This window comes from Brachyistius frenatus, unplaced genomic scaffold (genome assembly GCF_029030835.1).
Source record: "Brachyistius frenatus isolate BFR_SWC_R1_liver_20210118 unplaced genomic scaffold, ASM2903083v1 Contig_74, whole genome shotgun sequence".
In the NCBI taxonomy this organism is placed as follows: Eukaryota; Metazoa; Chordata; class Actinopteri; family Embiotocidae; genus Brachyistius; species Brachyistius frenatus.
The window spans coordinates 1,239,782-1,261,667 of NW_027210673.1; the positions used below are offsets into that span (position 1 = coordinate 1,239,782).

Genomic DNA, 21,886 nt, shown 5'->3' on the forward strand with positions numbered 1-21,886 from the left:
AAATAATTACATCGCCATAAAACATCTAGCAAGCTGGCTGTTTGGGCATCTGGGGATCTGAGGCCTTGAAGCAGTTATGGACTTTGACGGGTTGCTAATTAAGCCTTGATCTGATTATCTAGATATACATTTGATTTAAAATATGAAGTAAAACTCCATCATCATTTAGCTTTTAAGAGACTTAAAAAAAATACCCTCTTCAGCAACACTGGCTGATGGTGATAGGAAATCTTTGGAAGTGTCCATGAGAGAGTAAGAAGATTCAGTGCACCTGATATGTACTTTAAGCATCTGTGAAGCAGTAAAGGTGGTAAACAAATTACAGCCCGGTACAGATTTGCAGATTTGAGATCATTTGCAGGCTTTGAACACCTGGAGTTCTTACAGTTATGTATATTTATCTAATATCATCTGATGTTGATGTTCCCATGAGTTTATGTCCGTCGTGTTGAGTGACAGAATGACAAAACCTTTTGATTGTTTCCACTGTGCATACATGTCCGATGTCCAAGATTCCAGCCATAAACCAATACACAACTTTACAGCACGACATACAAACTTTAGTGTCACAGCGGTGAAAATCCCTTTACTTTTCTGGTGTCAAACACTTGACAACAACAGTGACCTTCCTGCCTGTATTCACCTGAGCGCAAGAGATTAGGCTATTACAGCGACACCCAATGTACCCATTGTAAATAAAAAAAAAAGTGTATTTTGGGCTTCTACAGTCACCTTATTCAACCTTATTATTAGTAGTATTATTGCTCACCTCCAAAATAAATAAATAAGTAAATATGAATTCATCAAATATATAATGTATAAATTAAATAATATTTTCAAAACACTAAATCTGAAAATGAATACATTATTAAATGTTTAAATAAAATTCAAAACAGTGTCAATTTTTACCACATAAAGTGCAAAATTTGACAAAATGTGCTGCTTCATTAACTTATAATATCGTTATCAATAATGTTATCATTAGCAGCAGCTGACCTGATAATTTGGTTAAGTTGTGGTGTAATATCTTTTGTATCCTCCTGTATTTAAAGAGTTCATCGGCTCTGAGAGGAACTTTTCATCGCCTTATCCCACCGGAACGCTTTTAGTGTAACGCACCGCTTGGCAGTCATGTCGGCGCTGAAGTCAGATCGCACACTGTTAGAGTAGTCCAAATTCAGTAAAACAAAAAAATAATAATAAGTCATTCTGCAGTTCCTATGTTCAAAAATACACGATTTCGAGATTATGTTTTGAGGGGGAAGCGAGGCGTTCGCTGCGGAGCTGATTTATTTTGAGGTAAAGTAAGTTTCCTGCCGACTTCTCTCTCTGAGGCTTTTTCTCCTCTTGACTGTCAACGTTAGCTAACGTCAGGCTGGTTAGCTAAGTTGATTTGATTAAACCGGCAACACAGCAGCGACCTGCGTGCGTTTTGTTTACATTAACGTTACGTTGCAGAATTGCAGGAAGCAGAGCATTTGTTCAGGGCGTTGTGGTGTCGTGAACTGAAATTATTGATGCTTGCACCTCATACAAAGAGCTTCATAGCTTCGAGTAGTCAACTATGTTAATGTTAATTGTGTCACTGCAGGTCATGAAACGGCTGGGCTTTTGTGTCACGGCGTTACATGAGTGTTTGTGAGCTTTTACACATTTCATACTAATCCACTGTTAATCCTTTTTATTTGTGACATTTTTTTACCAGGGCGTGAATGTTATTCATGATAGGATTATAAATGATAATCAATGAGAGTTTATCTTGTTTTCTCAGTTGTTCGTTTGAGCCATGGCATCACTATCGGAGGAGGTGCTGCTGGTGGTGAAAAAGGTTCGTCAGCGGAAGCAGGACGGCACACTATATCTGATGGCTGAACGTATAGCCTGGGGTCCAGAGGGCAAAGACCGCTTCACAGTCAGCCACCTGTATGCAGATATTCGTTGTGAGTACTGGAACCCCTGAAATTACAAGTAGAGCTGAGATACTAATGTGTAACAACACATTGTGGTCTCAAGCTGCGCTTTACTGCTGCTCTGTGCAGGTCAGAAGATCAGCCCGGATGGTAAAGCCAAAATTCAGCTGCAGCTGGTCCTTCACACCGGCGAGAGCACCACATTCCACTTCTCCAACGATAGCACTGCACTCAAAGACCGAGATGCTGCCAAGGAACTGCTGCAGCAGCTACTACCCAAGTTCAAGAAGAAAGCCAACAAGGAACTGGAGGAGAAAAACAGGTGAGACTATCGGCTATTTTCTCAAAATTGTACCAAGAGGATAGTCTATAGTTTAATCTGTTGTCAGTAAAATGCATGAAAAGACCAAAATCAACTGTGACTTTATCCAGCCAGGTGTTGTCTGTGTTGCTTATATCTCTTCGGTATAATGCAAATCAAACTTGCTCCGCTGTATGTAAAACTCACTATTGCATCAAATCCATTGACATCCATCCATTAACAAAAAATGCAATTTATGCTTGTTTGAGTACTATAAAAAGGTAGTGAAATGCCTACAGTCGTTTAGTAGGCAATCATTTAATCTCTAGTCAACATTTCAAGTCAGTGTTCTTGATTTATTTGGTGATAAAGTCATCATACCATAAAATGTGACAATATTTACATTGTAATGCTTTTCAAGAGTAAAACATTCAAAAGAAAATGGTTAAAGAAATAATTACACAGGGGATCAATGTGAAACTGTAAACTTTTGAACAAGCCATGATGCTATTTGAATATGATCTAATAAAAGTAAAGTCAGTGAACATAATGACACTGATCTCTGGCACTTGTCAAATCAGAGGCTGCAGATTTATCAACATATGTTTCTGATTTAAGGAGCTGACGGGTAAACCACTCACACAGTATAAAGAAGGCCAGATATTCCTAACTGCCTTGTATCGGTGTATGTGAATGTGCTCTTACAATGTTACATTTCTGTTTTCTCCTGCAGGATGCTTCAAGAAGATCCTGTTCTTTTCCAGTTATATAAAGACCTTGTGGTGAGCCAAGTGATCAGTGCTGAGGAATTCTGGGCCAACCGGTTAGGAGGCATAAACAACACAGACCCCACAGTGAACAACAACAAACAGGAAGTTGGTATATCTGGAGCTTTTCTGGTGAGTAGAGCTATTCTGATACACAATCACACCTATATTTTCTAATCTCTATTCAATTTTTGACTGAGCATTTTGAACAACATCCAGCTAAACATTAACGGACCTCTTTTTTTTTTTTTTTTTTACCTTACAGGCAGACATTAGACCTCAGACAGATGGCTGCAATGGTTTACGATATAATCTGACAGCTGACATCATTGAATCCATCTTCAGAACATACCCTGCAGGTAAACAATTATATTATATCTCAGCTTTAAAGAGAGCCCATCCAGTCCAACGGTATTGACAGGCTACCACGAGCTTAGATTTGTATTTCAACCAAAGACTACGACAATCATTTTACTGATTAACAGAAGAAATGCTTTGTGAAATCAGTTGTCTGTAGTTAGAAGAAAACTGCACAGTCTAGTGCATGTTTTTCTCATCTCAGTCACTGATATAAAATGTATAACTGATATTCCTCATCAGGTATACAAAATATTGGAGTAAATATATTTATTTGAACTTGCATTGTACTTGCAGTGAAGCAGAAGTATAGTGAAAATGTGCCTCATAACCTGACGGAGAAGGAGTTCTGGACCCGCTTTTTCCAGTCCCATTATTTTCACAGAGACCGCATCAACACAGGAACACAGGACATCTTCTCAGAGTGTGCCAAGCAGGATGAGAAGGGTAGGAGTTCTGAACCTTTTCTTGCGGTCTCAGGACACGGATTATTTCATTAATGCAAAGTAAACCATCTGTAAAACAAGTCTGTTTAAAAATCTTGTCTCGTGCAGGGTTAAAGTCTCTGGTGATTCAAGGAGTAAAGAATCCTTTGGTTGACCTCTTGTCATTGGAGGATAAAACATTGGAAGAGGTGAGTTTCATTGAGATGATTAGTGAGCCTCAGCCACATCTTTCTACTCATTAATCATTTACTTGTCAAACTTTTTTCCATTTTCCCCCTCAGTCTCAAAACTTGTTGTTTTTTGTGACACAGGGTTATGGACTTAGCACAACACTACCCTCAACTTCCAACGCAAACAGGACGGTGAAGGAGAGCAGCAACTCTGCCATCATCAAGCGATTCAACCATCACAGTGCCATGGTGCTGGCAGCAGGCTCACGCAAAGGGTAAAGAATTTTTTTTTTTAAAGACTACAAAGACGCTGCTCTGTATCTTTGTCTCTCTGCTAACTGCATCATGTGTTTAAAGGGAAGCACCAGCTGATCAAGTCAGTGAGACGAGCAGCACGGATGGAAACTCCAGGGATTCTGACTTCTTTCAGCCTCCTGTTAAGAAGGTACGATGGCTCTGTAGCTTTGTAATGGAGTTGTTGTTGTTTTTTAGTTGTCACTCTGTAACAGTACTTTATTCTGTAAACTCTTTTAGGTTAAATTGCAAGAAGCCATTGAATACGAGGATCTGCAAAGGGAAAAAAGACCAAAAACAGTCGCATTAAACCTGAAGAAGTCTGACAGGTATGGTTTGTTCGCATTTGATTTGTTATTTTTGTGTTTGTTCTCTACCTAGCAGGTGGCTGATGCCTTGAAAATTCATATTGTTCAATATATAGTGTGGAGGGAAAAAAATTTTTTTTTTTTTTTTATTTATTGTTTTTCTTACCTTTCAGAATCTGTAACTAACACCTAATTAGAATTTTAACTAACTAACTTTGATTTTGAAATCAAACCTTATTCAGTCATTTCGTGGTGGATTATTCGTGGTGGCAGCTGTAGCAAAGCCTGTACAGTTTTTAAAGACAAGTTTAAGAGGAGGGTTAGTTATTTTCTGAGTCTCTCTCTCAGGTCAGGGCTCTCACTGCCTGTTTCATAATAGACTGATGATAGAAGGTCAGATTAATTACACTGGTAAAGATCCTTTCAGTGTCTAACTCAACATCACAATCTCACTTCAGCATATAAAGTGAATCTACCTGAGTAAATAAGTCTTCGGTATTCACGGTATAGTCTTGTAAAACAGGCACATTTTAACCTGTAAACATATTCTAATATAACGTTTGTCACTCCTCTTCCTCTTTTTATTGTTCAAGGTATGCTCATGGCCCTGTGCCACTTCAGTCCCAACAGTATACAACCAGCCAGGATATCATCAACTCTGTCAACTACATCCAGCATGAGATGACCAACTACAAACCCAACCTCCCTCAGGTTAGACCAAACACTGTATTTCTGTGTCTTTGTCATGGATTGTTTTGGTTAAAAAGGTGTTTTAACTCCCTCAAGAGTCACTTTTTTACCACATTGTTATCAGGTCTGCTCACACTTAAGAACAGCCTCTGTTGTGATTGAACAATCCTTGACCTTTGGACAAATATCATCTTTGTTGTTTGAGCTGTTCAAACACAGCACAAGATTGAATAACGACAAAATTTTATTTTCTGACAATGAATTAATCATTACAGATTTATTGAATTGTAAACATTAAAGTTTTTAAAATATTATCATACTCTTTGCAGGTGTTGTCCAGCACAGCAGCTAGTTCTGCCATTGCAGCGCTTTCTCCAGGCGGCGTCCTCATGAACGCTGGCGCACAGCAAGCCATAAGTCGTAAGTGTGTTGTACAAATGAGATTCTTGTCATTTTACTTTCTTTTAATAACTTTCTTTTCACTTTTGATCTTTTTTTTTTTTTTTTCCAGAGATGGTACCCAGTGAGGTTCAAGGAGAATTGAAGCATCTTTATGTAGCTGCTGGAGAGTTATTGAGACACTTCTGGTCCTGTTTTCCTGTAAACTCACCATTTTTAGAGGAGAAGGTGACTAATTTTCAGTTTATGTAAAAGTTATTTCCTGATCCTCTTTATTTTAGCAACACAAGAAAATCAAGTATTTTGACAATCACATTTACTATTTTATATGCACTTATATTTAATTATAATGTTAATTTGACATTATTAAATATTTATTCTTGATCAGTGGGAAAAAAAATCGAGCTTGCACCCACTGTGAAACTGAACTTTTTGTCTATAAGCTACACCACATAAAGTAGATAACTGTAAATTTGTCCAATGTCTGTCATCCGATATGTTTCTTATAGGTGATGAAAATGAAGTCAAACCTTGAGAGATTTCAGATGACCAAGCTTTGTCCTTTTCAAGAGAAAATCCAGCGTCAGTACTTGAGTGCAAATGTAAGTGTCCAAGGTATTTCTAATGACTCAATAGCTGTCACGAGGTGGCTCTCGTCTTAAATCTCTGTGATGTTCCCACAGCTCACCGGACACTTGGAGGAGATGTTGCAGACTGCCTATAGCAAGTTCCATGTTTGGCAAACCCGCCGGATGATGAGGAAAACCTGAGCTCTGATGGTTTTGTCAAAGAGAAGACAAGAGAGACATTGAAGTACATGGACAAATGACTTGTGAAGGTCCTCTGGACTGCCATGAGGAGACCACAGAGCACAGCCTAATGGAACGTAGCTCACAAGGGCTTAATGAGGAAGATATAGAGGGATGCTGCTACAACCCCAAATGTTCAACAGAGACTAACTGCATCTCAGTCACAAATAACTGTAATTAGTTTCTCTTTTCTTTGTGTTTTCTCAGTGGCTGAGAGATTGGTGCCGGTAATGGTTAAATGGGACTTTTAAAATGGTGTAAAATGACCAAATTTCAGATGGAAATCAGAGAAAAATGCTCTCAGGACAACGAGGCTGAGGTGTGAGATGCAAGCAGAGGACTGCCAATGTGCTTCATCAGTGCACCGAGCAGAGACAGAGCGCTCTGACATACAAGGAGCCCCTTTGAACACGGGAGCGAATTGTGGAACTCTGTTCCAGAAAACCTGAAGCAAGAGGGGAAGTGAATATAGCAATAGTGAAAAGACATTTCACACTGGAGTGCATTAGGGTTTGTGACTTAAATCACACGGTCACTTGGTTTGTAATGTCTGCACTGAAGACAGAAACGTAATTCTGAATTAAAGTGAAGCATAACGCTTTTGTTGATGCCGCTGTCTAATCAGATCACAGTGCTTCCTTCATGTCCTTGCACTGCAGCTTATGTTTCTGGTGCTATTGATGTGGTCAATAATTTAATTTGTTAAATTTTAGGTTTAAAATCCCAGAGAGATTGTTTGTCTGCTGTGGTGAACTATAAACTACAGTATGCAGAGCTGTAGATGTGTGTGTGTGTGTTGCCTTCCTGTTTGCGGAGCTGCTTTTCGGTAAAATATGGAAATGGTTTCAGTTTTCGTTGAGACAAACTAACGCGTCCAGAGTGGCTGCTTTCAGGAAGCGTCCTCACATTAGTTGAGCGGAGCTGTCACGCCGGCTGCTAGATTGGATCCGCGGGAGGAAGCGTCTGCCTGTGATTGGCTGTGGGAGGCTCGTGGCTAAAGCCTTGTGATCGGGATAGGCTGACGGACCGGTTGCTTAACAGCGAAACAACCAATCACAGCAACGAGCCTACGGCCGATCCAATCTAGCACCGGCGAGCTATCACGGGTGGACTGGTTACAGTCCGACCGCTGTGTTGCTCCAAAACGCCACCAAAAAAAAAATAATCAGAGATGTTAAAGAGAGGTTTGGTGTGGTTTTACAGGCGGTAACGCCGGAGTGTCCGTCCGTCCGTCCGGTGAGTTGAACTGACAAAACTACGAGTGAATGGCAACGTCGGTGTTTTAAGCTTAGCGTGCTTGCTAACTTGTTATCGCAAACAGAGTAAGTCTGGAGTGTACCGGGAAAAAAAGTACTCGGGTTTATCTCAAGTGTAATAAACCGTCACACGTATAATTTCACATCGCGGAGCTGTGAAATGTTCAAACTTTCAGGCCTCCCAAATGCTGCCGTTAGTTAGCATCAGTGTCATCAGACGGGTCTCGTGATTCAGGCTGGTCGAGTCGCCTCTAATCAATACTCCCGTTCACCGCGTCATCAATACTCCCGTTCACCGCGTCATCAATACTCCCGTTCACCGCGTCATCAATACTCCCGTCCGTTCACCGCATCATCAATACTCCCGTTCACGGCGTCATCAATACTCCCGTCCGTTCACCGCGTCATCAATACTCCCGTTCACCGCGTCATCAATACTCCCGTTCACCGCGTCATCAATACTCCCGTTCACCGCGTCATCAATACTCCTGTTCACCGCGTCATCAATACTCCCGTCCGTTCACCGCATCATCAATACTCCCGTTCACCGCGTCATCAATTAAAACTAACGTAAACCAGCAGCCCGGTTGTTCATTAGATCCGGTGACACTTACGTGTAATCTTTAGTTGAACTAACAGAACACGAAATCTCGACAGAGGTACTAGTACTTTCACTACCAGTACTTTCACTACCAGTACTCACTACTTTAGTATTTATCATTCATGCGCGTTTATATTGTAATTCCGCTCCCGACGGACCTTCTGTGCAGCTTCTATCACTTTAGGAGATGCTGCTTACAAAACAAAACAAAACGAGCTTCTAAAATACGATTCGTGATTGTGGTTTACACTTTGAATGAGCTCCAGCAAATCTGCATATTCCCTTTAGCAGTTTTCAGTGAACCTAAGCGACTTTAGTTCAGTGAATAACCTCACATTGAAATACACCTCGGTCACAGTAGAGCTTTAAAGAGAATAGAAATGAGTAGGTCAGAGCCGACTGCTGCTTTTCTCTTTCGTCTGAATTGCTTGTGTCGACTATAATGCAAAGCATTTATATTACACATAGAAATGTTTCTCATTACAGTATATGGTTGCTCTGGTGATTTATTATATACAGTGAATCTGTGTAAAACCAGATGTTAATCAAAGTCACACTATACTGTCACAGCGGTTTTTGCACTATCAAAACGGTCTTTCTGCCAATATTGACTGCTGACTCCAGGTCAAAGGACAATTATAGAGATCATAGCATGTTTTTATCTTAGAAAACTAAGCCTGAAACAGAATTTAGTTCATGCATCTGTAAAATTAAGCAACTGTCACCCATTTTTAGGAAGTTCAATTTCTATTCATTTAGTAACGGCAGTTTCACTTCATGCTGGTAATAACTAGAAACAGTAGTAAATTTGAGAATGATCTGTTTGGGGTTTTTTGGGTTTTTTTCCACAACAAGTTTACACGAGTTAAAGTCTGATGATGAGGAGTTTATTCTGGGCTGCAGTGTGTCATGACTGGTCAATTTAAGAGAGAAGGTACGCCACTGAAAGCCATGTGATGCCACATAGCCGAGGGCCGTGGTATGCAAGGAAGCTCTCTTGAGGTCCCTCGCATTTATTTCCTTCACTTCTCTGACTCACTCTTTCTCTCTCAGCTCTGTCGGATCACCAGGGACGATGCCTCTGATACCAGTCGTGCCAGAGAACCACAATCATGCACTGGCAGAGTTTGACTGCCTCGACCCTCTTCTGTCTGCTCTCCGTTTAGACTCCGGCAGGCTCAGGGTAGGTTTTGCTCACACCGGCAACGGGGAATGACGAAGAAAGTACAAAGCTGTACTTCCAATTCACTGAGCCTCGCCTCCAACGCGGCAAATAATCGACACGTGTACCATTAGCGGTAAAGAGCACGAGACAAGAGGAGGGAGAGAGAGAGAAGCCAATGGTAACTCATAAATTTAAGATGGGTTTTCATCTGCAGATGTGGTTGTTTACCAACGATGACAACAGCTATGATACCATTCCACATCACGATTTTGTCAAACTCCTTTTTTTTTGAGTGAAAGACAACTAGAAATGATACAGTGTGCGTTTATCTTTTAAAGTTACTAGAAAGTTTAAAAAAAAAATGCCCAATAGTATGTAGACGTAATCTCCTGCAGCTACAGTGGACGTAATGTGGGCAGTACACCTAAGAAGTAAATTATGCTATCACAAAAAAAATTCATCTAGATTTATCTTTTTTTTTTTTTTTTTTTCCAACAACTGATGAGTTAACTCTTTTTAAATGTGACTGTGTTACAGTGTACCTGTTTGGCCGTGTCCAGGAAGTGGCTTGCGTTAGGAACATCTGCAGGAGGGTTGCACCTCATTCAGAGGGAGGGCTGGAAACAAAGGCTCATTCTCACTCACAAGGTAAATATTGTTCTGCTGGTAGCTGATACTGCAACACATAAACAGGAATGCAGTGTTTGTAGGTTTGCATGTGTCCATAGATAAAATTCTTATTCACTCTTCACCAAATGTGGGCTCTTTTTTTTTTCAGGAGGGATCTATCACTCAGGTGGTATGTTGCCCTCATGATGAAGACTTTATTGCTGTTGCAACAAGGTTAGAGTCTCTCCATGATGTTTTGTACTTCTATGTTTTTAAGCAAGAGTCATCCTCTTCCTCTTTTTCTTAGTCTTTTTTGTATCTCTGTGTTTGGTTGTGTTTCCTGTATGGTTCACGGTGTCTTGTCTGTCGTACAGTCAGGGCCTGGTGGTGGTGTGGGAGCTACAGCTGGAGCGGCGTGGTCGTCCAGACAGAGTCAGTGTGTCCTGGGAGCACAGAGGTCACACCGTCACTGCACTCTGCTGGGACACCAGCGCGCTCCGAGTTTTTGCCGGGGATTCTGGAGGGAAGGTGACTTTTCTCCGTGCAGGATCCTCTAAACTGGGCAAGGTAATGATTCACTGCCGATTAACAGTGAAAGTTGTTCGTAGTTAAGAAGGTTAAAACATGCAAATGTATAGTCCCTTTTAAATACGTTGGGTGATTTAATTATTTTACCATAAGCCCTTTCACATAGTTTACATTAGTTGTGTGACAACTGAAATAATGGGTGTTTGTATTCTTGCTTCTTATGTTTTTCTTGGTCCAGCAAACTCCTACTTGCTGTGATTCAGCCCTCTATATTTACTATATTTTATTGTATCAGTCTTCATATCCATGTCATGTGTGATTAATTATGTAATATTCTTTTTGTCTCTAGGGGTCAGCATTTGTCATCTTCCCTGTCCAGACTGTCACCATTGTTGACTCTAAAGTGGTTCAGCTCGGGTACCAAGATGGCCGCCTGCTCGTGTCTTCCCTGAGCCGCTGCTACCTCTGCGACACAGACAAGTGAGTTCCAGCATGGCTCTGTCTGCCTTGTGTCCCATAGCCAATCTTGAGGGAGATATTCCTAGATATACTAGTTTTGTGACGTTTTGTGAAGAATTCTTTACAAATCTTTCAATCATTGGCCTCTTATGTTTTCTTAATCAAAGGCTACAACTAGTTTCTCTGGCCACCTTAAATATTTCTGTTGTTGTGTATTTTTCTGTCTGGGACTGCCTTCAGGGAGAAGTTCTGGCGTGTTGGAAATAAGGAGCGTGACGGAGAGTATGGAGCCTGTTTTTTCCCTCAGAACAGGGGTTTGTTAGTGGGTCAGCCTCCGCTGCTCTACAGTGCCCGGCCGGGGTCCCGAATATGGGAGGTTAGTTTTAATGGCGAGGTCCTGAGCACCCATCAGTTCAAACAGCTACTGGGATGTCCTCCTCTTCCTCTCATCACTTATAGGTAATGTAAGTTCCCACTTATGGACCTGCTGTTTAAGAAAGGCCAGATTCTTAATTTATTTGTTCTACGTCTTCCTGCAGAGATGAGCCAAATTACAATCCAGTGCAGAAGAGTCCGCAGTCAATCGCCTTCACTAAACTGCTTTATTTTGGGTAATATTATTAGAAATATTTTATCATCCGATTTGCTCGACTGTCAGTACATTTTATCATATGCACATTAATGAGCACAAAGTAAATATTTTAAATATATAGGACAGCATCAAAGACAAGCGTGACGTCTTTATTAAAATAGTCTACAGATGAGCCTGCCACTCGAGTAACTGTACACTTTTATTTGTGTAGAGACCAGAACCTGTTGACCTGGACTGATTCAGCCATTTATATCTTCACACCTCAGAATGGACAAGTCCTCCTGTGGACCGAAGTTAAAGGTGCGTTCACTGCTTTCTTCAAGAATACCTGCAGCAACCTGATCCAAAAGATCCAAAAAGTTATTCTTAATCATGTAATTATCAGGACAGGTAATTATTATCAATCCCAGTGTTCATGACATGTGGGTGGATCATGGAAGTTGTAGTTTTTAGCAATGATCCTCTAGACTTTTTTTTTTTTTTTTTTTTCTGTACTAATTTATTAATCCCAACCTGTTTTTTTTTGTTGTTGTTGTTGTTTCTTAGATTTGGTTGAAGTTGCAGTATACCGCAGCGAGCTCTTCTGTCTCCATGGCAGCGGGCGTCTGTCCCACCTCTCCCTGTTATCCGCAGAGCGCTGTGTTGAGCGTCTGCTGCGCAGGGAGTCCTGGCTTCCAGCTGCTGCCGTCTGCTGTATGTTCCAGCACGCGATCACCACCAGCAGGGTGAGATGGCTGCTGCTGCCAGACTAACTGGTCTCACCTCTGTAGACGGTGTAACTAGACTCCAGTCTTATCTGGCCTAAGCCGTTCATTTGAATTCTTGATATCCTGTGTTACCAAGGATAAAGCAAAGAATGTAACTGTTCACCTGAAAGGAAACACGTGTGGTGTTTAATTTGAGTCCTACTATTGACTAAGAAACCGTATTATACTATTAATATGTAGGTATTAAGGGATCATCTCGGTACAGTCTAATGTATTAAAGTTATCAACAATATGGGTTTGTGCAGATGGTGAAAGACAAATGTGAAATTAGCTCCAGGTTAAAGTGCATCAAGGATTTTAAATCCGGTTTCTTAACCACATTTTTCATTCATAATCTAAATATTAATAAATTATTCCTGTTTAATTTAGGCCAGGAAATCAATTCCCATCGACCGCCTTGAACACCTGAGGTCTCAGCTCAGTTCCAGCACACACCTGGAGCTGATTGGCCAGCTGGAAGAAGTCATCACAAAGCTCGAGCCTCTGGACTCCGCCTCCAGCAGCCGCAGAAGCAGCATCTCCTCACATGTAAGAATGGATGTTCTCATGTCTTTAAATGATTTTCAGTGTAAAGAGTTTGCCAGATAATACGAAAACTGTAGGCGATGAGAACCCAACTTTCAATTCATTCAGCTGTGAAACCAATTTAATCATTTTACTATCGGGACAAGGGACAGATATCTCTATTGCATTACTTTGCAGTTTGTTGAGGATTAGCAGCCTTCATTGGTGGAACTAAATTTGTACGTACAAATATAGCTGAAAATATCCATTTAAATATCTCCATCATGACTTGTCTCTCTCTCTCTCTCTGACTGGTCATAAGGTCCATGGAGCTGCTAATTTCATACGAAAAATATTCATTATAATGTAGTTTGAGTACAAGAAGCAGAGCACTGTTGTAAAAAGAAATCTCCATTCAGTACATTTTATGTCAATGAGCTTATTGTAACTGAAACGGGAAGCTTCTGTCTTTCTGCGTACATACATAATGAAAGAGTACAGTGATGTCAAATTCATCGTTATCCAGGAGAGCTTCAACGTCCTGGACTGTGGAATCTATCGTGTGATCAGCCGCAGAGGAAGCCAGTCAGATGAGGAGACGGGCTCCCTCATCAATCCCTCCACGTCAGAGGAGGAGCGGCTCAAAGAGTTCAGTTTTGTGCAGGAAGACGATCAGGTGGATCATGGTAAGAGGCACATTTTCCAAAATTGTATATTTAAATTCAGTTAAGATCCTTTGAATGGTGGTGGACATATTTTCAGGTTTTAATGATGAATAAAAAACACTGTATTATTGTATTCTTTATTACTGTATCATAGTTGTTTTCTGATTTACAGTCACTTTCTGTTTAATCGACACACTCTGGCACAAATGCAAATGAGGAAAAACTTGAATAGTCCCTGTGATGAAAAATTCGGTGCCCCTAGCTGGATTTAGTAAATACTAGTAGTGCCAAGTGAGGTGGACACAGAACAGACATAGAGGTGATGCTGTTTTCATCGGCTCTCAGTCAAAGTATACTCTCTGAAAAGATGTCAGCAGAACTAATGAAACGACTAATACTAAAACACTGATCACAGCAAACCAGAAATAAGCAAATAAGTAACTCCCTCACACACCTTTCCTTCTTCTTTTCTTCACGCTGTCTTTTTCTGTGGTTGTCTCTCTCTCTCTCTCTCTCTCTCTCTCTCTCTGTGTGTGTGTGTGTGTGTGTGTGTGTGTGTGTGTGTGTGTGTGTGTGTGTGTGTGTGTGTGTGTGTTTTGTAGCAGGAGCAAACTTCTGTGCCTCGCTTGATTTTAATGTTAAAAGAGAGTAGAGTTGTTTTCAGTTTTACATCAAACACTCCAGTAAAACATCTGAAAAAAAAAAAAAAACTTTTAAGGTTAAAAAAAAAAAAAAAAAAAAAGCCAAATATTTTGGATTTGGAACATTTCTGGCTGCTGGTAGATTTATCAGTGTAAAAGTGACTGATCATAATTTGACTCTTGGACTTTCTGTCTGTTATAATGATCATATGTATCTGTTCCTAATACCTTCCTGTGTTTTTTGCCTCTAAAATGAATGTGTTTGTAATGTAAGTTGAAAAAACAACTATTAATCATAAATGTTGCACTGCTGCTGCTCGACTGGATTTGCTTTGAAAGCTGACCAATTTCTGTGATGATTTACACGCGTTACAAATACAATCTTCACTTCACGAAACTGTTCATTTCATGTTTCTTATCCGTTCCATTGTATCACACGTGTATCATCATTTAGGTTCTGTTTTGTTTTTGTGTGCGTGTTGTGCAGCATTTGATTTATGTCGTCTCGACGGTGGTGTCTGGCACATTTACTCCATCCGCTTGCATTATGTCCACCACATCTCATCGTTCCCTCCCCTACTCCATCTACCTGTGTTTGTCCTCCGACTCTCGCCCCCACCTTTGTTCAGATCCGCAGAGCAGTGAGCGCATGGAGGCTGAGCGATCTGAGCAAGGCCTGCAGTTCCACCTCCCACTCTCATTCCGTCCCAAACCCCCCCGCATCGCACTGCAGGCCGTCAAAGACAGGTGAACGAACATCCAGAGAAATAAAGGGCCGACATGCTGATGGCTTTAAACAGAAGAGTGTGTCACAGCAGCTCGCGACACACAAGACATGCAGTTACAGTGTGTGGCTTTAAGATATATATTAACACCAGTTAAATTAATTGTGGTTTGTACTTCCTTAGTCTGTATTTCCCTTGAGGAGTGAAACTCCTGCTTTAAACTTTTACTAAAGCACAGCTGTGCTTTCAGACAGCAAACTTCCTCTTTCCATTGAAGACCCACATCTATGTTTTACTATTGACATGTTCATCTGTGTGTTTCATTTCTAAGCATCACATTCATTTGTCATCAAAATGAAACGGTTCAGTGTTTGTTGTTCTGCTCATCTTTCTGATGGTTACATTGTTAAACCACGCAAACAAAAAAAACGTATTTGTGAAGGATTGTTTTATTCTTCAATTTTCTTTTCATCAGTGTTTCTAGTTTCGTGAAGAAGACAACGGAGAAGATCAACACCCTCCAGAACTCTGAGCTCTGGCAGCGGCCTGAATTCAGAGAAGGCGGACACGCTGAAATATTAGCTGGCACGAACCCGTTCTCAGAGGAAATGGAAAATGAGTAAGTACAGACCTCCAAAAAGTGAAATAAAACCATTGTAGAACGATTTCTACTGACAACAAATATGTATGTGTGGTGGTGTTTCGTTAAAAACAAAACGGAAATAAGTCCACACTCATTTCTTTTTCTTTTTTTTTTACTTCTGCTTTTGTGGTAAAAAAAAAATACCAGTGAAACTAAATCAGATCAGACCAGTAAATTGTATTTGTCGCCACAGAGTTTATGATGACATATCGAACACAGAGGCCGACATGCAGGAGCTTCGATTAGCTACAGAGCGAGCTATGTAAGTACTGCATGGCATTTATTTAGAATCCTGATGGCAGTATTTTATAACCTTTTTGGTTTCCAGTTTTCAATAGAAACTGAATAGACCTCTGGTATTCAAATGTTGCATATATTCTCCCAACATCAGCTCCCTGATTCAAGATCCTTTGGTGCTGCTGGATCCGGTCGGCCTGAGAGAAGCTCTGCTGGAGTGGCTGCCAGTGCTGGAGCGAATCCTCGAGCCTGCAGAGCTCGTCTCAGCCACTGCAGATGATTCAAACATGGATGGATCAGGAGAGGAGAGATGGGATAGAGATGATCTAAACACCTGCTCAGAACAACAGGAGGAGTCTGCCTGCTCATCGGGAGAACCAGCAGAGATCGTTACAGAGGACAAGAAAGAGTCCCTCGAGCTCGGAGAAAAAGAGGCCCGGTGTGGGAAACGGCTGATGTTAGACTCAACCGAGAGTCCTCCGGAGCCTGTCCGAGTGGTGGCCCCGATACCTGTGCCATCAGATCTCCTGGTTAATCTCACCGAGCTGGCCACACTATACACAGAGCTGAGCTGCTTTAGAAACCAGACTGACCAGGCGCCGGCGTGCAGAATGTTCCTGCGCCGCTACTTCTTTCTGTTGGATCAAGAGCGTGTGAGAAGGATGTGTCTGCTGTGTTACCAGGATCAGCCAGAGATACAGAGCTCTTTCACCGAGGCCATGCTAGGTGAGGAGTTTATCCTTCAATTTCAAACACCTACTTTGGTTTATTTGATTTTTTTTTTTTTCTTCAGATTAAAATTCATAAATCAAGAAAGAGAAAATATTTCAAAAGAAACAAAAGAGCAGGGCTGTAGTGCACCTATTTGAAATGAAAAATATGCTAAAAATAATTGCACTTAAATGAATAATGAAGTTAAACATGAATTAGTAAAAGATATTGTATCATGTGCCCACTGAGTAATCAAAAAAAAAGGTTCTTAGATATCCACATTACTTTCCCGTTTCATAAATAAATCAATCTAGCTGCTCCTTTTGAGTTATAAAAACCCTTTACTCGTCATTTTAAAAATCTTAAAACCGAGAATCTGATGACTTCCAGTCCGAGCTGCTTTTTTTCCCTGTGAACATGCCAAACATTAATGCTTGTTGGCAGCTACACAAAAACAATCCAACTAATACCCAAATAGTTATAAATGTAAATCTGATCAAAATACATATTGCAAATAATCACATTGAGCAATTTATTTATATTTTTTTAAACATGACAGTTGATACCTCTTAGTTCACCGTTGTCACATACTGTGGTCATAATACTGAAGAATACTTTCATTACTTTAGTTGAAATTAATGAATTCCCAGGGAGAACTTCAAACTCTATTCATTTGTATCTCCATCTCCTCTTGTAATGTCACTTTTAAATCTGCAACCTAAAGTCTTCAGTGGTTACATTTGGAATCATTCGCTAAATTTGAGAAGTCTTGTTTTCCTCTAGAGTTCACTCAGTCCAGTAAGGTGGTGGAAGTCTTTCAGAGAGGCGATCTGCTCCGATCTCTGCGAAGTCTGAGAGAGCTGCAGCCCTGGAGTGCACCTCCTCTCCTCGCTCACCTGTACAGGTCAGCACCCGCATGTTTCTTGAACAGTTGATCTTCAAGAAGGAACAGAAAGAAAAGTGTGTTCAGACTTTGACATTGGGATTCAAAATATCTGAGTTTAAGACATCAGCTGGATCAGAACTAGCTGTTGCTTAATAGCGCGTCGGCATGTGAAAACTTTAGACCTGCGCTGCGCGTACATTGAGAATAGTCTTTCCCTGATGTAGGAAACGTATTGTATCCACATTTTGAAACTTTTATAATGTAATAGTGAACTAAGATCACCATGCTACTATGCAGGCTGTATGAGAAGCACGGGGAGGCAGCTGTACGCTCCTTTTCCCAGTTCTATCCTACCGTGACTCCTGCTGACGTGATGACCATGGCTCAGCCAAGCCACTTCCTGGCATACCTGGATAATCTGGTCCAATTACAAACTGAGGAGCACAGGTACATCTTCAAGTTCATCTTTTGGTCAAATTACAGAAGAATAAAGACATCCCCTCGTTGCAGAATGTAGCATTTCTTTCTTTCGTTAGGTTGTCCTTTTTGCAGTCCCTCCTTGAACCAGAATCACTGAGGCAGGATTGGCTGGAGCTGGCACTTACCCATGATGCTCCTCAACGCTGTGATACCCTGACTCCTGATGGACAGCCCAGGTCTCGTACTGTTCATATCTGAAAAATGCAAAATAACACTTTACTTTCATCATTCCTACCAAATGTATGCACACTTGGTAAGAATACAAGTATTATTTTAACCTATAAGTGCTCAGTAAATGAAATAGTCTAAATTTGAAGCTCGACATCAACCAGGTAAACGTGAACTAAAATCAACACGGCTTGAAAGATGCGAACGAAGCTGCCGTCATGGTTATATTTCACTGCTGGATTCTATTTAAGCCACAACAGGGTTAGATACTGAAGTGAAAGTGAAGGGCAAGAATAAATGTGCCCAAATTGACTGTGTGTCTTCTGCTGCAGGTGGCATTCCCATCGTTTCAGCTGGGGTTATGGACGTCTCCTGTCCCTGCTCATTAGTCTTCCTGCAGACTTGTCCTCGAAGCAGAGGATGGCAGAGATTTGCCACAGTCACGGGTATTTATTATTTTCTTCATTTTGAAAAAGAGTCATTTTATGTTTTTGATATTTGGGAGTGAGTTATAGTCATATACTGTGTGTGTGTGTGTGTGTGTGTGCACACAGGTACTGGACCGGCTACCTCCACCTCTGCAAGGAGCTGCAACGTCGCACAGAAGCCTTCTCCACCATCTGTCAGCTGGACGACATCAGTCTGCTGGAAGAACCTGATGGTAAAACTGTTTTCTCTCGGACAGAAGACGAATTCAGTCGATTCGATTTCTAATGGTTGACAGGAGAGTCGGTCATTGTATCCCTCAGCTTAAAGCCAAAAATACAGCTACGTAAAAATACTCCACTTAAAGTAAAAGTCCTGCACGAAAAATAATTCTGAGACAAAAGTGTTCAAGTAAAAGTCCTGGTTTAGAGGGAAAAAAATCACTATTTGATGGAACTAAATTGTAGACCTGTGAGATGTGACCCCGACTACGAACTGCTTTTTGTAAAACATCAGAAGATAAGACATTTATAGATGATGGATGGATGCATTTTAACAGACTGTTATATTATCCATCGTGTCAAATATTCATCTTAAAAGTACTTAATATTTCCCTCTGAAAAGCAGTGCACTGGAGAAGTGCTGTAGTTGCATGAGAAGCCAGAAATACAACATTTTAAGTGGCAGCTACTGAACATCGAAGAAGATAGTCTCAATAAAGTTGACAAGCTGTAGCTTCAAGCTGAAATCTGCTGAACAGCAAAATTAATGAAATGTTGATTATTGATTTGACACTGACCGTTGTGACAGTGACCTTACTTAAGGCTGACTGGGTTAACGTGAGTAAACCGTGGCAACCTGCTACTTGTCCCATTTTAACTCTGGCGTTTAGAGTTTGTTGGCCAATTGAATCATTGTCCTGGTGATAAACCTGGAAATATTTGACTTTAAAAGTTTGTGTCTGTTTTAGGGGAGACTGTCTTATGTCGGGATGAGGTTCAGGTTCGACCAGTACTTAAGCACATTTATGCATCACTTCCTTCGGATAACCCAACCATTTATGTTCCTCTCTTTTATTGCCTCATCTTGTCATTGTTGAGAAATAGGCAAGATTTATAACTGTGAATTGTTTTTCGCATGCAAGGTTGTTAGAGATCAGGAAATGTGCAGGTAATTCATAATTTACCTCGGTGATACTGTCTGCACTCACTGTAGTGACTTCACGGACAATCACCCAGATTAAACACCGACAGGTTAAACCACCGTCGTAGACTCACGTCTAAACGGGTTATTTTCCAGGTGTTGAGCTGCAGACCTTGGACGAGTGGAAGCTCCTGATCCAGCTGTCTCAGCAGTGCAGCAGAGTGGTGGACTCCGATCAGGTCACGGGTGTGAACGGGAGCAGCTGGGCCAACGGCTCGGCAGACTGCGGAGGAAAGATCAGCCCGGAGAATCTGACCCTCATGCTGGCTCGGACGGCTGGGCCTGACCGAGCTCTGTCGGTCCTGGAGGATTGTGGGATGCAACTGGTCCTCTCGGACCACTCCAAACTAGTCTGTGAGCTGCTGAGAGTTGCTGAGAAGAGGCAGAGGTGGGTCAGGCTGAGGATTACCGAGCTATCAAACTCTTACTAGCCCAAATGAATGGGAAGCAGGTCATTTAATTTTTGTCAACAGCAATAAAAAAAAAATCGGTGAAACACAATAACCAGACTTTCTCATCAAATAACATGTTGGGATGTGGACACACTACCATGAGGAAAAATACTGTTTTTAACCCATCAACTTTATTGGATTTGCCTCGTGTAGAGAGCAGAATAAAATGTTTAAGGATGTTAATCAGCGGTTTGGAGAGTTTGACAGTTATCTTAGTTGTCTGAAAAGTATCTTTTTAACAGGTAAATGTTTAACCAAAATATGTGGAAGAAGTTTTTCTTGGTTTTTCATTGTCATATTTAAAAAAAATAAACCTCTAGAAACAAAGGGTGTTTTTTTTCCTTTTTCAGAGCGATGATCCAGACGATGCTCGAGCGCTGCGATCGCTTCCTGTGGTCTCAGCATGCCTGACTCCAGATCAGCAGCTCCTCTGAAAACAAACAACTGAACTAACACTCGTTGTAAGTCTTCCCACTAACTGCTGTTGAAGCTGTGACTTCATTTATACACTGTGATAATTATCAAAGCTTCTGAGATCAGATGGAGGTATTTCTCCTCTAGTGAAAACGGTATTATCTGTTTGACTATAACTCGTCTTCATTCCATTTACTTACAGATTTGATCAATATTAAAGTGTATGAACACATTCATGTTTTTTTAAATTATTAAGGTTAATGCTTTTTGCATGTGCAATTAATCAAGCATCTCTGTATGATTGCTATTAAAAAAAACAAAAAGTGAACTGGTAATAATTATCGTATAATGTTCTAACCTTGTAATATCATGTGAATAAAAACTGTCTATACAAAGCCTCTTGTTATAGCCATTGATTTTTTTGTTTTGTTTTGTTTCGCTTTTAAGATCAAAAGCTTTCATTCAGCAGTAAGATGATCAGGACTGGGGACTGGATTTTTCTCCTGTGTCGGAACCATCAGGGGGAAAATCCACAAAAACAGCAGTGGAGAAACACAAGAGTGTAAAAATTTAATCCAATTTGCAGATGAACTAATAATCTGCTTTTGTTTATTCCTGCAGTGTGAAAACTGAAAGCTTTGGGGGTTGTTTTTTTCACTTTAAAGTGTTGTTTTATTCCAGTTAAAGTTACTAAAAATAAAATACAATTATCGTCAGTTGGTGTCTATTTGAGGTTTTGAGGTCAGCAAAAAATCATTAGGAAATGAGGTTGAACTGGCCCTTTATCTGTAGGTCAAATATTTGGTTGCACTTTTGAGAACAGACTATTTCTCCCAACATTAGCTCTTCTTCCAGCACACACAGTAGATGATGGGTCACGTGATTCAACAGAGATAATACTAATAACAGTGTAATGAAATGGGACTGATGACTCGCTCGATGGTATCACACACCTGGAGCATCAAAGAGCGGCCGTAGTGAATCCCGCTGCTTCTCATTCGAGTTTTAAAGGCTCACATTGGACACAACAACTCTTTATGAGTCACGTCCTCAGCGCTGATTTAACTGAGAGCTTTCTGTCTGATCCTTTATGGCTTTTTTTTTTTTTTTTTTTTTTTCCTTTTCATCCTCGTGCTCGGTTTATCGTCATTTCCCCAAATCCCTGCGTCCCTCATGTTGCAGCTCCCCCACCCGTCTGGGTCACTGGCACTGCGACCATCAGATTGAAGGTTTTGGCATGAGGCAAAGACACAGATACATTTGTAATAAAAAAAATTAAAAATCCCCCAAAACTGAACTTACT

The 21,886-nt window shown here is 40.7% G+C and overlaps 2 protein-coding genes across 3 annotated transcripts; both read left to right on the forward strand.

The window, feature by feature from the left end:
* The first annotated feature begins 1,137 nt into the window (after positions 1 to 1,137).
* On the forward strand, positions 1,138 to 7,616 carry gtf2h1 (general transcription factor IIH, polypeptide 1). Its single transcript, XM_069708242.1, has 15 exons — positions 1,138 to 1,299; positions 1,772 to 1,940; positions 2,040 to 2,232; positions 2,945 to 3,110; positions 3,244 to 3,337; positions 3,633 to 3,782; positions 3,890 to 3,969; positions 4,093 to 4,226; positions 4,309 to 4,396; positions 4,486 to 4,574; positions 5,147 to 5,264; positions 5,573 to 5,663; positions 5,755 to 5,870; positions 6,152 to 6,244; positions 6,326 to 7,616. The coding sequence occupies exons 2-15, from the start codon at positions 1,787 to 1,789 to the stop codon at positions 6,410 to 6,412; spliced, it is 1,653 nt and encodes a 550-aa protein (XP_069564343.1). The 5' UTR covers positions 1,138 to 1,299; positions 1,772 to 1,786; the 3' UTR covers positions 6,413 to 7,616.
* Positions 7,604 to 20,972, forward strand: hps5 (HPS5 biogenesis of lysosomal organelles complex 2 subunit 2). Of its 2 annotated transcripts, XM_069708240.1 has the most exons (23): positions 7,604 to 7,687; positions 9,362 to 9,491; positions 10,011 to 10,121; positions 10,252 to 10,316; positions 10,457 to 10,649; positions 10,960 to 11,090; positions 11,310 to 11,528; positions 11,609 to 11,680; positions 11,873 to 11,961; positions 12,208 to 12,386; positions 12,798 to 12,956; positions 13,459 to 13,618; positions 14,868 to 14,985; positions 15,439 to 15,582; positions 15,800 to 15,868; positions 15,998 to 16,569; positions 17,338 to 17,458; positions 17,738 to 17,887; positions 17,977 to 18,096; positions 18,421 to 18,534; positions 18,643 to 18,749; positions 19,814 to 20,105; positions 20,520 to 20,972. In XM_069708240.1, the coding sequence occupies exons 2-23, from the start codon at positions 9,384 to 9,386 to the stop codon at positions 20,578 to 20,580; spliced, it is 3,354 nt and encodes a 1,117-aa protein (XP_069564341.1). In that variant the 5' UTR covers positions 7,604 to 7,687; positions 9,362 to 9,383; the 3' UTR covers positions 20,581 to 20,972. The 2 variants fall into 2 exon arrangements, with proteins under 2 accessions (XP_069564341.1, XP_069564342.1); XM_069708241.1 differs by lacking the exons at positions 7,604 to 7,687; positions 9,362 to 9,491 and adding an exon at positions 9,572 to 9,651.
* Positions 20,973 to 21,886: the final 914 nt, after the last annotated feature.

Excerpts from the sequence above, each read along its gene's own strand:
- hps5 (XM_069708240.1), top strand. The coding sequence starts at position 9,384 with ATGCCTCTGATACCAGTCGTGCCAGAGAACCACAATCATGCACTGGCA. Across the intron at positions 10,650-10,959 it reads GATCCTCTAAACTGGGCAAG|GGGTCAGCATTTGTCATCTT; the intron begins GTAATGATTCAC and ends TTTTGTCTCTAG. Across the intron at positions 15,869-15,997 it reads TTAGCTACAGAGCGAGCTAT|CTCCCTGATTCAAGATCCTT; the intron begins GTAAGTACTGCA and ends TCCCAACATCAG.
- gtf2h1 (XM_069708242.1), top strand. The coding sequence starts at position 1,787 with ATGGCATCACTATCGGAGGAGGTGCTGCTGGTGGTGAAAAAGGTTCGT. Across the intron at positions 2,233-2,944 it reads GAACTGGAGGAGAAAAACAG|GATGCTTCAAGAAGATCCTG; the intron begins GTGAGACTATCG and ends TTTCTCCTGCAG. Across the intron at positions 6,245-6,325 it reads GTCAGTACTTGAGTGCAAAT|CTCACCGGACACTTGGAGGA; the intron begins GTAAGTGTCCAA and ends ATGTTCCCACAG.